Source organism: Zonotrichia albicollis, chromosome 10 (genome assembly GCF_047830755.1).
Source record: "Zonotrichia albicollis isolate bZonAlb1 chromosome 10, bZonAlb1.hap1, whole genome shotgun sequence".
NCBI lineage: Eukaryota > Metazoa > Chordata > Aves > Passeriformes > Passerellidae > Zonotrichia > Zonotrichia albicollis.
Window position 1 is genome coordinate 28105614 of NC_133828.1, and position 18178 is coordinate 28123791.

General features: G+C 37.1%; 1 protein-coding gene across 1 annotated transcript in view; it reads right to left on the reverse strand.

The window, feature by feature from the left end:
• Window positions 1-10231: 10231 nt before the first annotated feature.
• XIRP2 (xin actin binding repeat containing 2) overlaps window positions 10232-18178 on the reverse strand; it is a 38091-nt gene continuing 30144 nt past the window's right edge. The window contains exons 8-9 of the mRNA XM_026791650.2: window positions 13612-13745; window positions 10232-12708 (exon numbers count right to left, since the gene is read on the reverse strand). Coding sequence (XP_026647451.2) covers window positions 11070-12708; window positions 13612-13745 — 1773 coding nt within the window. The 3' untranslated portion in view covers window positions 10232-11069. The remainder of the gene's footprint in view (window positions 12709-13611; window positions 13746-18178) is intronic.

An 18178-nucleotide genomic window follows, 5' to 3' on the forward strand; every position in this document is an offset into this window, starting at 1 on the left:
TGATAAAGGGCTCACTTGCAGTCACTTAAAGAAATGGAAGTCTGGAGCTGGATGAGAGTGGGCTTGGAGGTTGCAAAGAAACAGTACCTGACATATCTAAATTGTAACATATTAAATTCACGTGGAGAATTACAGGTGCAAACCAGGGAAGAAAGAAAAGGGTAGAAAAGTGTGCTTGCAAAGATAAAAATGATCTTGAGGGGAAATTAGAGGAAGGGGAAGAAATCATAAACCTGAATATTGGACTTCTCCTGGCCAAGGACTCCAAATGCTCACAAAGTCACTGTTATCACCCCTTCACATTAAAGTGGAATGAAACTGATCAAGAGATCGAGGGGAGCAGGGGAAGGAGGAATGTTACAGCAAGAGAGGAGTACATCATCTTCAACTGCGTTATTACTACTCTTCTACAACTAATAATTCTTGGACTCTTATGATTTCAGTTATACAAAGAATAAATGTCTCTTCCCTCTTTTCCAGTCTATCTAAAAAGCAAGGTGGAATGCTTGAAAATGTTTTAGAAATGTATTTTACTGCTGGGTTCCTTTCAGTGTTGATGGTCTTTACCCAGTGTTTTGGAATTTGCTTTTCCAGTAGAACCCCTTGCCTAGTTCCATGCTTTCTTTGCTGATTCAAAAGGGTGTGGAGGTGTATTGATTCCTAGTGTTTTGCCTTTGTACTTCATGCCTAATAAGAATAGTTTCTAACATCAAATAATATATCAAGTTAATCTGGTCATAAGCAAATGTTTGTTGATTCCTTAGTGAAACATTGTTAATGCCAATATTAGATCCAATTTATAGACAGAATTCCTTGTTTAGTTGTACCAGATGCAGGTACCCTCATCTGTGCTGAGTTCAGAACTGCTAGTACTGTTAAACAATGTAAAAGTCATGCTCTTTACCTCACACTCTTCAACAGTCTGCTTTTTTTTTTTTTTTTTCCCTTTTCGTGGCAATTGAGTTTGCTGTGTCCAGTGTGAAGACTCAATGCACCCACTTTTGTTTGGAATGAAGTAAGGAGAAGTGTTTTAAATGCTTATGTGCTTACACACTGCAATGGCTGTCAGAGATGTTTTCTTCTAGCAAATGGGTTTTATTACTTCAGGAACTGATTCAAGCCTTGAGAAAGTACATTTTTAATAGTAGCATGATATACTTAAGAAAAGGTATCAGGTTTTTTAATCTTTGTTAAAGCAGGGTTTTTTTAAACTTTTGATATCAGCCATATTGTTATCTTGAAAGAAACTCAAAACACTATATTTACTGTGGACAGTTTTACAAATATTACAGAACTGACTAGAGCATTGCATAGTTACAGCTTTATAACTCCTGCAGAGAAGGAGGAAATACTAAAAATAATCCTTGTAAAGGAATCTCTAGTAAGCAGAACATACATGTGACTAGTTTTAATACTTTAAACTTATCCAAAAATGTAAACAAAAATTCACATTATTATGTCTGAATTTTATGTTCATGTTAAAGAGTGGACTTAGAGGTTCTACTGCAACTTTTTGCAATTATATGCCCACCTCAGTGTGTAAGCGAGCTAAATCCTTAAAAATAAAGACAGAACACCATGTTTCAACTAAACAGCCTGTTTATGAGATGAAACAACTCAGAGGAAGCTGTTGTTATAGGTGTAGAAGCACCCAATAATTAAAAGTAGAAAAGACATGAGAAAAAAAAAGCAGCACACCTGAAATACAGATCTGTTAGTTAAAGTGCTTTACAGTACACATATTCTAAAGTTTAATAGTCCCCCTGATAAACTAGGGGGATTTTTTTTTATCTCAGCCCACAAAACTGTAATTTAGCCTTCAGTCCCAGTAGACAGTTCAACAGTTCTTTCTGAAAAACAATATTGTACTCCTGGAAAGCACTAAAGGACATAGATGAGCTTAGCTGCTCCTATTCATAGCTGAAACAGTATAAGAAATGTAATTTCTGTATAGCTCTGTGAGCAGGAGTCCTTTCTGTCCTGGATCAACATGTGTGATAGAAGTTAAGAATCACACCTACTAAAATTATTGTTTTAGCTGTTAAGACAGGCAACAAGATGTGAACTTTGGGCTAAGTGCTGGTGTTGGGGATTCTAGCTTGATGGGAGCTGTCCTGAAATTCCTTTATGGAGAAAGGAATACAAAAGCAGTGCATGGATGCAGCACTGCTTTTGTAGTTCTGGGGGAGGAATATTTGATTATTTATTTTTAACTGTGTTACAGTTTGCTAGCATTATTCAGCCTCATTTGGTAACCCTTTTGTAAATATCATGTAGATGCATGCTGTGAGATGCAAATCACAGTTATGTGCTAGGCACTGTACAGACAGGTAAGGAGACAAAGGCTTCTTGCCCCCACAAACTTGCCCCCTCATGAACTCCCCTGAGGATGCCCTGGGATTTGATTTCACACTGCATGACAAAGTGTTTCCTTTTGTTATCTCCCGTGTATTTTGTCAACTGGAGGGAGCTAATCTCCCCTAAACAAAGCAAGGCAACTTCCTTTGTGTGCAGAGTGAGTCCTTCAAGGTATTTGTTTATCTGCAGTGATCACTTGTAAGCACAGCTTCCATTTATATAGCCGTCCTTCAGAGCAATGTCACTGTGAACGTAATGAATTTACTTTAAAGTATTTGAAGAGTCTATAAATATATATTTAATTGCAACTGCCTTGAACAGTGATGTAAGATAGGCCTTTTGTGTAGAGGAATGGATTGAGTGGTGAACCATTTTTCAGATCCAAGTAATTCTGCTTTGCATGAGTGACCAGTTCATATAAAGAACATTTTTTCCCCCTTCATTGATTCAGTCAGTTTGAGTATTTTTTATCTTTGTTTTAAATATATTACGAGTTTTTATTGTTCCCCACCCCATATTTAATTTTGTGGTGGATCAACTGTTTTGACAAATATTTGCACTATTACCTAAGAAATTAATTATAAAGAATTAATCCCGCTCTCAGCAGGGTTAACCAAGAGAGAAGAGCCTTCCCATCACAGTCAGTGGCTGAATCCAGCTGGCAAAAATCAATGTGGTTCTGTTTAATTATGATTAATGTTTTCACTTATTTTATAATTTTGCATGCAATTTCCTTTTTTTTTTTTTTCAATTTTTCATCCTCTTGGAGGATGATTTGGCAATTGCTACTTGTAAACCAGAGAGCTTGGTTCTGTCACCTGATTGCTTATCAGCAAGAGGATGCAACCAGTAGTGGAATGGGACTGGTCCTTAATTTCCATTTTCTTGAAGTACACAGCTACCAGAATACAGGAGTTATGTTCCCTGGTGCTAACACTGCAAAGCTTGGAATTGTCATCACTGGGACTATTTTATGATTGGCACACAGAAAAGTTTCTATTGCTCTTATTTTTGTTGAGGAGCATTTTAAGAAAAATTACTCACATGTTTCTGTTGCTGAAGTGGCATCCTCATAGATAAAGACGTCTGCCCACTAAGGGACTGAGGATATTGGTACCAAAATTTATTCAGAGATAAAAGAACTACATCAGGAATATTTGGCTGTGTGCTTTTTCTTATCATCCGGAAGAAAAAAGTTGTGTAAAGTCTCAGTCCCAAAGAGCTTATAATGATAGTAGAAGAGAACCAAAGGAGGCACAGAATTTATGATAGAAAAAGAGAGAGGGGGAGAGCAGTGAAGCCACCTCATTATGAAGCAGTTTAGTGGCTCTGAGCTCCCTAGTTCTCCCTAGTTCTCCCTAGTTCTATATATACACAGCTGGTGTTACGGTAATTTGCTGATTGCTTGTGCGTCTACTTATGTATACATGAGTATCTATATATTTATATGCTTACAGACGTGATACTCATGCATTACATTAAAAGATCATTAAGTTTGAAAATGTAGATGCCTGAACTCAAAAGCTATCTTTATAGTCTTTAATTTTGTGATTGCACTGTGTTTTTCTTGGGATTCTTACCTTGTTCAGAGCATAGAAAGGATGAATCCTGCTACTTGCACAATTATTTAATACTTTGAATTATTAAAAATATTACCTCAGGCGTTATTGATTACACTCTCCAATTTATCTTCTAGCTGCTGCACCAATTCAGAAAGAAGTCCTAACAAAAATATTTTCCTGGCTGTATATCAAGAGGACATGATTTGTACCATAAAAAAATAATGTGACGTGATGAAATGGAAAGTTATATTGCAAATATGGCCAGAAGAGAACCAGATCAAAGTTGAGGCAATAGATTGATTTAATTTTTTTCAGCTGAGAGTTATTTTTTTAGAATGGGAAAAAAATCTATGCGCTTACCAGGTATTTTTCCTGGAAATGAAAAAACCCTTTGGATAAAGCTTTAAAAGTAAATCTGTCTGTCTGTCCTTTCCTGTGTGCAGAAAGCTTCTCCCCAAATGGATAATGAGACAAAATTATCAGCAATCAAAAGCTGCATTTTTCAAATGGCAAGTATGCAAAACCATTACTAGAATGGCATTACATTTTCCCACCATTAAAATACATACCTGCCTGTGTAGGATAGAATAAAACATAGATATTAACATTAGAGCTTAGCTTGAGTAGGAGTGTGTAATTTACAGAAACCACTCCAGGCAGGTATAGGTGGGGATTTTTTCCTGCTTCACCAAATCATTCAATGTGTGTTAAAGAAGAATCAATCTAGATAGTTCTTGAAAATTCTGATTTATTTTTTGTCATTCCAAGACTTGAAAATGGGGAGAAATTGCCCCTAGTATTTTAAAAGTCCAGAAATCCATAAAGCATGATGCCTTGATGCTGGTCTTTAACAGTTTTCATAACTTTCAAGTTGATCAAGATTTTGAATTTCCAGAACTCAATCACTCGAACTGTATGTGGCACATATGTAAGTATGTCTTCAGCTGATATATTAAAGGAACATTAAAGTTTCAAATTCAAGCGCTCAGATGTTGGACAATGGTAAAATTAAAGTTGTCTGACCTTATTTCCTGACCCTGTGAATTATGATTAATGTTTAGAAATTAAGGTCAGTAATGAATGAATCAGTAATATAGTGGGTATTAGTAAATACAGGATGTTTGAACAAACTCAGTAAAGGTACAGGAAGTGCAGAATTTCATTTGTTAACCATCTTCTCTCTGTAGCTGAGTCTTCAGGTCTAAAAAGCAATGCTGTCACTTCTGTCTCTTGTAGATGATGATGAAATTTGTAGCTGGTTAAAGAAAATTATTTGTTTTCTGGATTGCTGCAGTAGTCTTGAAATGTCACAGAGCATAAATGTCTGGACACTTAATCCAAACCCCACCTAATTGGTTGGAAGCTAATTGTAAGAAGTTTATAAAGCTGAGTTTTTACAGGTACTTAAAAATAAGGTATATTAGCCCTATTTTTTCCCTCATTTTCCTTTCCTTCCTAGAGTGCTCATATGCTTTCTCTAAAAGTAAAAAATTAAGATAATGGTGCACTCTGCAGTATGTCAGTTTGTAATATTAGTATTTTCAGATATAGTTTGCCATAAATTATTAGCCAAATGTTTATCTAATGATGCCTTCAGAAACATAGAAAGTATTCTTGGTGTCATCTTAATGTTGTATTTTGAAAAAAAGAAAAGGTTTAGGCTTCCTATTCTGACCCCAGAAGCTGAGTCGATGCAGTTGGTGTTTTATGGCATGCTGTTGGCATGGATAGCTGCCAGTGCCTGGTAATGCAACTTTTCCTTTCCTTCTCTCTGGGCACAGAAACACCACTGCTGGCAAAATGGTTTTCTCAGCCAAGGCCACCCAGACCCAGTCTGTATAGCAGTACTGTCCTACCAAAAGCAGTTTATAGGAGACAATAAAGAGATTCTAAACACTGTTTAGAACAGCATATGACACTGTTTATGTGCTATTTCCACTCTAATATTGTTTTATGAAAAGTTGTACAAAAGCTCTTAAGATTGGAACTGCAGAATTTTTTTCTGTGCCCATCTGCACAAGCTGACTTTATAGCTATCTATTTCTTCCTCTTCATCTAATGTCCTGTAGCGATCTTAACTGTGATTGCAGAGAGAAACTGGAAGCTTATTATAAGTGGTAAGAGGATATTTCAAATAGATTAGGTTTTATTTTTATTATGATATGTGTGCCAGTATTACAATTAGGGTGACAATCTAATTTACCAAGCAGTATATTGAAGTACTTTGTTTAGTGTTCCATCCCATCATGGTACAGCTGCACCTTCATTCCCCCTTATTTTAACTATTTCATCTCATTTATTGAAAATTCATCTCTATTTTTGTTGAGAGATGACTTCTTGATCAAGAAATTTTGTGTTTGGTCAATTTTTTTTCCCTAGTAAGGTTTAGTGGAAAACCAGCCTGCTTTTTGATTTGGAATATTCAGTTTCTGTGGGGAAGGAATGGCTCCTTCATAAGTATTTGTTGTGACAGGACATTATTCCTTGTCAGCATCTGTTACAGGTACCATTTCGTCAGTCTAAGAGTAATTTTATATGGATTCTGATAGTGATGGCTGCAGTGTCAAGAGCCAAAAGTTAAAATGGGTTGCAACTCTGAGGTTTTCCTAGGTTTTTTGTTATTTAAACAGATTTGCAAATCACCTGCTGAAATGTGTAGTAGATTTTTCATGTCTCTTTTTAGTAAAATTACAATGTACAGTCACATTAAAAATAAATTTAATTTTTAATAAACCTTATTCTTTTTAAGAATTTAAGAAGACCTTACTCTTTCTCTCTCATATCATACTTTAGGAGAAGGGAGGTGAGGGAGCAATGAGGAACAGCAATTTTTTTCCTCTTTTCCCAAAGTAGTACATTACGGAGCTGCCTTAATTTTTTGTTTAAGGACTATACAGAAAAATTCAGATCTTTCATGGCTGAATTGTAATTTACTGTTTTAGAAAGTCCAAAAGTAAGGTCAGTCTAATTATGTTTCTAAGCCAAATTTAATGCAGATCCTCACTTTGAAACATTTAAAAACGCTTTTCATGTCAAAATCATCAAATACAACCCACGTACAAGGTGAAATGTTTGTGAAAGGCAATCAAATTTACCCAAAGGATTTAACTTCGGTTCCTCTTAATGGAAGAAAGCATGCAAAGAGCCAAAGGCTTTAATCTATGTTTTTGTCTTCATGTTTTCCTGTTTTTGTGAGTGTACCCAGGGTAGTTAATGTTTTTGCAATTACACCTACCAGTTGGAGGTATACTTGACTGAAGCCACCCAAATCTTTTATAAGTAATTCTGATAATTATCCTGCACTTTGGAAATAAGGCCTGAACTATAATTATTTATGGGAGGGATATTTCAAGACATAGTGTTCGAACAAGGCAGATCCATAGCATAGATCAGTTGTCTACCCTGAGCACTGTCATTTAAGATAACTAGTGTAGGTCTGCCTGTTGATATGTATGAAGGAGGTAAGTGCTTAACAGAAGACAGACAAGGTATTTACACTTTTCCAAGCAATCCAGCCTTTGCTTCAGCAAGTCCTTCACTTAGGGGGAGTCCACTTCAGCAGTACAGCCAAAGTGTTAGGTCTCTTTCAGGAGTTTTGAGGATGCCCGACTCCACAAAGGCTTCAAAAGAATTAGTTGATATGCCACACTATTAAAGCAATTGAAGTAAATCTAAGTTTTTGTGCCAATTATGTGAATGAAGTTGCAAATGGACTGCAAATTTAGAAGCCCTCTAAAATTCAGTGCTGGCCCAGCCATTAAATCAGTCTCTTTAATCTCTCTAATTGCTGCTTTTCAGTATTGAAGAATACACAAACCCTGCTGTGTTGTAAAAGCAGTAGAACATCTTCACTAGCCAATAACAGACAGTGAAAATATACTGCTCGGACTGCAAGTCTCCCGTACTAAATAACAATGTGGGAAAGTTTCATTTTACTGCTACTCATCAGTGCAGCTTTGCTGTGAGCAGTGCTTGGCTGCAGCTGAGCTGGAAATGGATCAGCTCTGCCCTCCGTGACTGCAAGGTCCTTTCTTAGGGTAAATGTCCTGTCCATGAGGTGGAACTTAGGAGTAGCCAGATGAAGCTATCCTGCTGAGGGAATAGGAGGTTCAGTACCAGAATTCTTCCCAGATGCCATCAAGCTTCTCACAGAATGAGACTTTTACAGACAGATGGCTGGTTATTTCAACTCAGGAAGTAAAACTTAGAATGCCTAGAGGATAAGTTGAACATACTTAAACCTGGAATAGCAACCTCTTCTCACAGAAATACAACTCTAGTGGACACTAGTTCTTGCTAAACCAATATAACCAGCTCCTTGGCTGCAGTAAATCTGTATGGGTTCTCTAAAATGTATGAGGTTTTTTAGCAGCTAAGGAGTATCTATTCACTTAGTATTTAATTTACAGAAAACATATAAGGTTGCTACTTTCTACACACTTAATCTCACTTTCAGCTGCTATATGCATTCTCTCCACAGTCTGACTTCTGCAGTGGCAATGTGTGTATACATCAGGGTGACATCTCTGATCCTTTTGCCTTGGAAAGAAAAGAGTTTAAGACTCAGTGAGTTCAAACCTTATTTGTGATTATTTCTGCACTGAGCTTTTGGCTGAAGTTTTGAAGAGCTCTTCTACTTAAATTTTTTTTCAGGTTATTTACATTTTCCTACAATATTTTATTACCTATGGATGTTAGTTTTCTAGAACATGTTTAGAGCATGTCATCTTTATGATTTGTATAAGAATCCCCAAACAATATAATAGGGCTTGTGCTTCAAATAAATAATTCTGCAATAAACATTCATCCTCACTACTGGCAGAAGTAAAAAAGCCATTCAGTAAGAGAGGAGAATGCAAAGCTGGTGAATCCACTAGAGGAAGGATCTGCACTTCTGTGTCTGTCCCATACTAAACAGAATTTCAGTCATGGAATTTCCAAAGAGATTTACCCCATATGGTATGTCATTTATGTAAGTTGACTTTACATAATATTCTCTCTGGGAGTAAAAATTTCTGTTTAGTCTTGCTCTTTTATACTATTTCAACAAAGCCTTTGTTTTAGTCATATCTAGCTGGCCATAAGGAACACATTTTTTATTTGACTTATTTTCAATTTTGTTTGGGGGAAGCTAAAAGGTCCATATTTTCCAAGGATAGTTCCAGAGGTGCTGATTTCTTGGTGTGCATTTTATTATCATAATTGACATCTGTCACTTCTCTAGATTTTAGTATATACAAGGTTAAATTCATCAAAATATGCAGGAGGATGACAAATGGCATAGGATTGTACTTTATGTACAAATATTGCAGCCATGTTAGCTTTTTCCTGAATCATTAACTTGCATAGGATCACACCTACACATGTGCACATAAACAACACCATTTCACCTTCAAGATAATTCCTCTTCCCTAACTAATACAGCCGAAACCAATCTTCTATCTAATAAGAAATTTTGAGAAATTGGGGAGATTTAATGTTTTAATTAATGTAGAAGTCCAAATATGCCAGTCAAATTCCCTTTATTTTCTTCAGGCATGCATTTTCTGGTTTTTGTTTTTTTTTTTTGCTGTTGTCTTAGCAAGAATTTTGTCGATGTTATTTTTAGTTGTGTTATCTACTCATAAAAGAGAGCAAAGTCATTTAGTGCTATGTAGTAATCTCTTGGCTTTTAAAAAACAAATTATGATGGTTACACTCAAATGGGGGGAGCATGAGAGAGAGAGAGAAATCTTGCTGAAATGATTCTAAGGTGTTCAAAAGCGTCTGTAGGCCAATGCTTTTAAATAAAGTTCTCAAATACAGTGGTATTGGAGTGTCTTGTGCAAAAGGCTGTTCTTCTGGTAACATCCTATTTCTGCATTTACTGAGAATACTTTGGAGCAACATACTATTGAAGTATGCTTGTGGAAAAATGCTATTCATGGTTTTCTGATGTGTGTATATAGTTTATGGTTGTTTCTGTGTAGGTGTAGAGGAGTCATGTGGATTTCCCACTTCCCCACAACCCTGTTGCTTTGGGCAATGAGTTGTAGTACAGATAATGTTTTGTTCTAGAAGTCTGAGGCACGCTTTCTTAAATATTTTAACATTAGCTTGTATTTCCTGTAAATTATTTCAAATGCCTGTCTCTGTTGAGTCCTTCAGGAATTATTTTGAAAAATGTATTTTGATTATGATTCCTTTTCTCTGTGACACTTTGGTTTAAACTAGTCATTGCATGAAGAATTTCACAAACTGTTTAAGGAAAATAGTATATATAAATTAATCTTTAAAAAAAATCACAGAATATTTTTTGTAAAGTGCTTTTTTATTATGCATTGTCAACAGTTAAATTATATGTTGCTGGTTCATACAGGATGGAATAGTGTTAAGTGAGCAAATGTTAATCCCTAAGCATAGGTTTTAAAGAAAAAACTACTAGATCTGCATAAGTTTGTACAGGTTTAAGTGTGACACTGGAGAGCTGCTTCAGCTAAAATGACTTTGAATTAATTGCTGAAACGACCACTAGCCTTCATTGCCCAGTGTCCCCAAACCCTGGTTCAGTTCTATTTAGGATGTTTAGTTTTATCATTGTTAAAATTTACACACTTTCTTCTCCCCTGTTACTCAGTATAACTTAGTAGCAGCTCTAGGAATATGACAAAACAGTGCTATTCACCAACCAGCTGTGGTTACTATTCAATAATGATCCATTTCAAGCTAAATATTACATTATACTGCAAAAACAGAAACTAAAAAGATTAACCCCCCAAAATCTCAACCAAACCCCAGATTTTCTAGCATGAGCTAACACAACCAGTGTACATAATATTTCATGGAGCAACAGCTCAGTTAGAGTACTAATACATTAGAAAAAACAATAAAAGTATTTTTCTTCCTTTGTGCACACTGAGTGCTTCACATTGAAGTTGTTACAAATAATAAATACTGAAATGGATTATGTTTCTCCAGGACAGTGTAATAAAATATTCTTTGCAATGTTCAGAAACATAGAAAAACAAGGGGTGTTTTATAATTACAGATGAAAAAAAATCTACATCTTCATTGTCTTAAATATAAACTAACTGAATAAAGTCTGGGTATTACAATCTCTGGATATTAAATTCTTCATGAAAGACTAAGATAAGTAGACTGAAGAAATACCTATTTATGACATACTTTGTAATGAGTGACAGACATAGCTGACCACTTGGATGTTTTATTAATTTTCATCATAAAATCTATTTTTTTAATTTTTTCATTTGCAGTGAGCCATTTGAACTTGACTTTCTTGCCTTGGAGTGATGAAACAGCCATATGTCTTGAGCTCAGTAAATCTAAGCTTGTATTTGTGTCAGTCTTTGCCAATTGGATTATTTCACTTTCTTGACAAGCGTTAATATAATTCAGTTCTGTATCATAATTTCCATGTTCTTTTGAATATGGACTGCAGGATTTTTTACTTACATCTGCAGAGTCTATTAGACCACAGTTTAAAACCAGGTTGTCTTTATTAAGAAGAGATTTCTTCAGAGTGTCAGATAAAATAGTATTTAGCTTTTTGTCTTTTTTGTCATATTCTGATTCTTCTCCAGTGCATAACAACTCAGTATCCACAGACAGTGTTGTATTAGTTGCCTTCTTCAAACTGAACGTGTTGCTCGAACGAGACTTCTGACACGTGGCATTGTTATTGAATTGAGCAAGACTCTTACAAGTAACAGCATCTTCATCTTTTGACTTCTGTTCATCCTGTGCAAGTACAGTATCACTAGAATAGCTCTCATGAGGTTCATATATCTCATATATTTCTTCATTTCCAGACTGACTGTCCAGCTTTGCAAAGGCATGTTGTGATTCAGTGCAAATAGCATGGCTTAATGCTGTCTTTGGGGTAGACAGAGCTGAGAGAGTTGTTTTCTGTGTACAAATATTTCGATGTGAGAAAGTGGCATAATTATTATTGTTGTTGTTCAAGTTGCATTCTTTGTGATTCTTTTGTACTGTTACATCATCAATGTTAGTAACTTGTACAACTTCTGAATTATCAGTTTCATTAATTTGTTTCTCTTGCTTCCTCCCAGTGCTATCCACAATTACATTATCACCCTTATTAATATCCTTTCCACTTTGCTCCCTCTTCTCTGATGCTTCTAGTTTATTCACCATATCTTGCACTGTTCCAGCTTCCTCATCCTTTCCATTATTGCCTGCTTCATTTTTCCTTACTTTACCGGTATTTGTACTCTGTTTTTCAGACAGAGTGGATGAGTGTTGATTTTGTTGTGAATTTGTGGTGTTTTTTTTATTTTGCTCCATCACAGTGGGATTTTTCTGAGATTCCTTTTTGTTGCCCAGAGATTTATTTGTATATAAACTGGAATCTTCTTGAGCAATACCTTCTGGGGGCCACTTTGACTTATTTACTTTAGCTGATTCTTCAATAGAGAATGTTTTCTTAGATGTTGCATCATCTGTTGAAGGAGGCCATGTCATTTTTAATTTACCTCTTTCTGTGGTTTTCAAATTATTATCCAAAATATCAGGACGAGCCCCATCAGTACCTGAGTACAAGCCTTTATCAACTTCTGTAATTGGTTTAGGATCAACAGGTATGCTATTAATGGGATTTGTTTCTTCAGCTTGAGTTTTGTTAATTGAACTAAGTTGATCCTTAGAATTCCATAATTCCTTATGCTGCTTGTGTCCAAAACCTTCATCATAATTTCCTTTTGATTTGAAAAGTTGCTTAAAATGGGGTTTACAATATATTTTTCCATGGAGAGATGCATAATTTCCCAAGCTGCCAAATGGAAGAAAATTTGTTTTATGCTTTTACATATAATAAATTACCATACACATCTCCCTTTCTATCCTTTCCTTCCCCCCCCCCCCCAAAAAATATCTAAAATCTTTACGTGTGAATTTCCATACAATTTCAAAGTCAAAATGAAGGAGAAGAGTCATGCTTGGTGATTTAAGAAAGAACATAAACTTATTTGGTTGTTGCACAGAATAAGTTTCAAATAGAAATGTTCCACAGAACTTCCGGGCTTTTGGACCATTTTTCTTCATCTTGTTAAAGTCCAAATCCTCAGTTTTTCTACAAAGTAGCAGCGGAATTTAGTCTTTAGTCTTTGTGTTTGATTTATATTTGGATTTTTCTCCCAAATGAAGTAAAGGCAATGTGTGTAAATAACCCAGAGTGTGTTAATATCAAAATTGTTGGTCTTTGCAGTCAGATAGGGGCATAAATTCTACATTTTATATGAAGGCTACAGACTGATTTGCTAATGCAAAGAACCATCATAATTCACTTTATGAATGAGGAAAATTAAAGAGAAAATTTGGTGTTTTGCAGATATCTTAAATTACACCTGAATTCCTGTGTGTACTGCCTCTGTTTCATGCTGTCCTGAAGATCAGCAACAGTCCATAGGAAGTAATATGGGGAAGAATTTGGAAGGTTCTGGGATGGAACAGTTCTATAAGAAATTCGGTAAGAAATTTCTATAAGAAATTTAGAGGACTCATTCCATGTCACAGTGCAGATGTTAGGAGCAGAGAAGAAAAGGAGAACTCGGGATACCACCCTGTCAACCCATCATCCTACAGGCTGAATAATCCTACAGTTGGAAATAATTTTACCATCTGTACTTATATTCAAAAGCAGGGTTGTGTGAGTGAACATGCAGATACTGCTTACCTTAACTGACTGCCACAGTGGTGACATCGGAAACACGATTTGTGAAAATTCTGCTTATCAGCAACGAGACATTCCACGGGGTAAACTCTCTGTTGGCAGAGTTTGCATGTTTCATATTCCTGAATCTGCAGTTTCTACAACCACATATTAAAAGGTTGCACATTAGTCTAAGCCACATGTTATGATTTGATTTGAACAGTATCAGTCCATATATTTTGTAAAAAGATTTTTTTATTTTCTGTTAACTGGTGTCTCAGTTGTTTATTGTAGGGCTTCCTTTTTGTTCAACTAACAGTAATACCTGTAAAGTCAAAAACTACTTACCTTTCCCTTTGCATGATTCCATGCATTTGAAAGGACTTCACTAGGTACAATATCTCCTGTTTATTTGTAATAACTAATTATTGTGTGAGAAGTGGTAGAATAATAGAAGGTTTTCTAGTATAAGTGGAATTGACTATAATGTATGTACAATCTTTGAATGTACAATGAAAGATCAATAAGGAGGGATGGATGTTTGAAATTCTGATGAGGATTTTTTGCTTAGCCATGCCAAATACACAATAGGGGTTACTCCTTCTGCGGTAACCTCCAGACTGCTCACTCACGTGGTCCAAATATGCTATGTTCATAATTATTTGTGTTTTACAATTGACGTCGTCAGACCTGATACTTTTTTGCGTTGAATTTTAATACTAAGGTAGCCACATTTATATTAACATAAATGTTAATAAATTTATAAAGTCTTCTGCGAAGCATATTTAATTATGAAGAAAATGATTTCTCTGTAAAGCAGAAAACATGAATAGAAAGTTTCCTACCAGTGAGGGGCATGCATACCAGAAAGGGGCAGTCTGTATGCATGGACTGCTTGTGAGCCAAGCACCAGGATATTCTGAATATTCTTACGTACACAAGTATTCTGAATGTGAAGAGGGAGGAGAGGAAGGAGATAAGGTAATTAGGAGGGGGAAAATGGTGACATGTATCCTGGAAAATGGTCTCATTGGATGGTTACTTCACTTAGTTGGATAGTTAATTGTGAGTGTTATGCCTCAGAAGGCAAGGCAAGAGAAGAGGAAAGCATAAAGGGAATTTAAGGGAAATTTATCCCAAAACAGCTTCTAGGACTGAATAGTGAGGCAATATTCGTCTCCTTGAAATTGAATTGTGTGTTGTGTGGCAGTGGCGCAGTTTTGGTGGCTGGGGGCAGCCTCTGTGGGGAGCAGCAGGGCCTGCCCCATGCTGGGTACTACCAGCTCTGGAGGCAGTGCGTGGCAGGGCCGCTCAGCCATGCTCCTCCTGTCCCTGAGAAAACGTGTTCCAAGAGGGCAAAAAGCTGCACGTGCAGCCAGGACTGAGGGGAAAAAGTGTCAGAAACAGCCCTGTGAACATCAAGGTCAGAGAAGAACAAGGGGAGGAGACACTGCAACAGAGATGCCCCTGCAGCCTGTGGAGGAGACCAGGGGAGCAGGTACTTCCCTACAGCCTGGGAGAGAACCACACAGAGCAGTCATCCACACTACAGCCTCTGGGGAACACCACAGTGGAGCAGGTGGGTATTCCCAGAAGGAGCTGTGGCATATGGAGAGCCCACACTGAAGAATGGGAAAGGCATGAGAAGGAAGGAGCAGCAGAGAGGAACTGGTATCGACTAACCCCAGGCCCCCATTCCCCATCCCCTCTGTGCTACTGGGGGTGGGAGAGGGACAAGGAAGAGTCAGGAGTAAAGCTGAGATTATGAAAAAAAAGGCAGGAGGGGAGGTGTTGTTTCTCACAATCTGAGTCTATCTTAATTGGAGATTATTTTTTCCCATAGCTATAAAAGTAATTGATAAGTGTCCTTATGTTGTTCTCTGTCTTTAAGTTGTTCCATGAGCTTCTTCATCCTATTTACTCTCCCTATCTTGTTGAGGAGGCAGAATGGGACAGTGGCTGGAGGAAGCAGGTCAATCCACCACATGTGAATGGTCCTAGAAAATCAGTGAGGAAAAGGCTGGTCTGCTATTTGAGGTCATCAATATTTGCCAGATAGAAAGATAAAAAGAAAATCCAGATGGTTAACTTTTAGAAAACTCTCTATTCTACTGGAACTGGGTATTTATACTTACTTCTAACATACTTGCTCTTACTGAGACTATCTGGGATGCAGTTGTTTTCTTCACAGCAGCCCATGTGATGCTGTTTTGAATTTGGGCTCAAGTGCTGATAACACAGAATGTTTTAGCTGTTGCTGAACTGTACTTGCCCAGTGTCAAAGTCCCTTCTACCTCCCACTCTGCCCTCCTGCCCAGTCCCAAGCAGGTAGACTGGGGATGTACAAGAACTTGAGAGAACTCACAAACAAGAGAGCTGACCCCTGCTGACTGGAGGGATATTCCATAGCATATGGCATCATGCTTGGCAATAGAAGCTTTGGAGGGAAAGGAGAAGGAAGAGGGACATTCAGAGTGTTTGTCTTTCCAAGTCACAGTTGTGCATATTGAGGCTGAAGTGACTAGACATCAATTCCATCTTTTGCTTTGCTCATGCCCCGGCTTTGCTTTCTCTGTTAACCTGCCTCTTCTGCCAACAGGCAGTCCGGCTTTTGCTTTTGCTCGTCTGATTTGTTCTCCCAGCCCACTGTGGGCTGTGGGTAAGTGGGTGTGGACTTAGCTGGCAGTGAGAGCCAGCCCACCACATGAAGTATTTTGCTGGATCCCCACTAGGCTGTGCCTCGTTCTACAGGCCCACAACCTACTCTTTTTTAGTTCTGCTCCTGGTGTGATTAGAGGTAGCACTCCTCCCTTGGTGCACAGTGCTGGGAATCCCAAAGCAAAGCTCTCTCTTCAGGAGTGTTTAGCTTTGTTCTGCCATTTCCTCTGCTGTTCAAGTGTAAGCATTTGGTTCATCTATCAAATGGCTACAGCTATGGCAACATCTGGTCTTCCTGCAGGATCCCATCCATATTCAGTGCCCAAAATAGATGCAAAAAAGGAGGACACTGATGTTCATCTTTCAGTAGCATATGTAATATTTTCTACATTTCAAATGCATAACTTTGCATTCTAAATGCTATTTTAATATCATTTTAAAGTAAAACATGCACCATAAGAAAGAAGTCATGCTTAATTATCCATGTGTACTTCATCTTCAATTATAAATACATATATATTCACATCATATAGTTAAAAATTTTTTTCAATATGAAACAAATAATGGGCTTCAGCTCTTTGACAGACACACTGAGTGGCTTCACTCCTTAGTGATGTGAAACTGGGACCCTGACATCTCGTTTCATTGCCTAAATTCAGATTAGAGCTTTATGAACTGGTTAAATCACCTAGCAGGAAATAACACTTTGTTTTTTTAAAAAATTGCATGGTAATTTTAAAAACATTTCAGTAATTTTACTCCAACAGAAAACCCACAGAAACATAGTTCACTTTGTCTAAAGTCACATCTTGTATTTTACTGAACTAGAAATGGATGTGCACAAAACATGAGCATTATTTTGTCTGTACAGCTGTTTTATACAGACATTTTACTTCAGTTTAGAGGATATGTTAATTTTAAACATGAAAAGCGAGGTGCATTCTGTGCACATTTTCTAGCATATTAATGTATTTCAAATACAACAGTAATGCTATTTTAATTGTAATATTTATTTTTAGTATCTTTTGGTTTGCTTCATGTAATTCTTCAGGATAGATCTCTCAGTGTTAATCCTAAATTACTGAGAAGCATCTTCAGCTTCTCAGTCTTCTGGACTTCATGGAAATCTATCTATTTGAATTCCTGTGTCTTATATTTGTATTACTTGGGTATCGTTGCCATTCAAGTCAGAATCAGAAACTCTGCTTTGCTCTAATTTACAGGAGCTGCTTCGTCTCCTGTGGGACCTTGATCTTGCTTGTCTGATTTTTGTATGGATGTTTCAGATGGGCTTAATTCCTTTGGATCCTGTGTGTGTCAAGGCTTTATTTCAGCTTTTTTGCCGTGTGTGTAGCACTGTTTATGTTTTCGCCCACTGAGATTGCACATACGAGTTTTATTTTCACAGGTAAAAGCCTGCATTCATCTGGTGTCTTATTGTGTAATGCCTCTTTTCAGTGTCTTATCCATGGACAGCTTCATTCTCCCATCTTTGAAGCTCTCTGTGGTGACACACAATGGCTGAGGTTCAAAACACATTATACTTCTCTTTACTCTTCTGTAAAGAGGTCAGCTTCTCTTTCAGCTCAGGCCTTGTCTGCTACAAGTTAAGGGAAATAACTGGGTTGAGCTGCTGAAGTTTATCCAGGTTCTGTGTTTCCAGCATGGACCTCAGATTCTTTACAGCACCATTAGAAACTTCTTAGATACGTGTTTCATCTGATACTTGTTCCTCTCTGGGGATTTTTATTCACATAGCTCAGTAGCTGCATTTCAAACACCCATCAGCCTGCACCAACACCTCCTGTACCTAATATGTTGTCCAAAGTTCCTGCAGAGCTCGGGGCATGTGCATGCAGCATGTCAAGAGGCTGCATCTGAAACATTCAGGCTGAGTATTTTACCAGTTCTTCCTGCAATGGTTCTTTCTCTG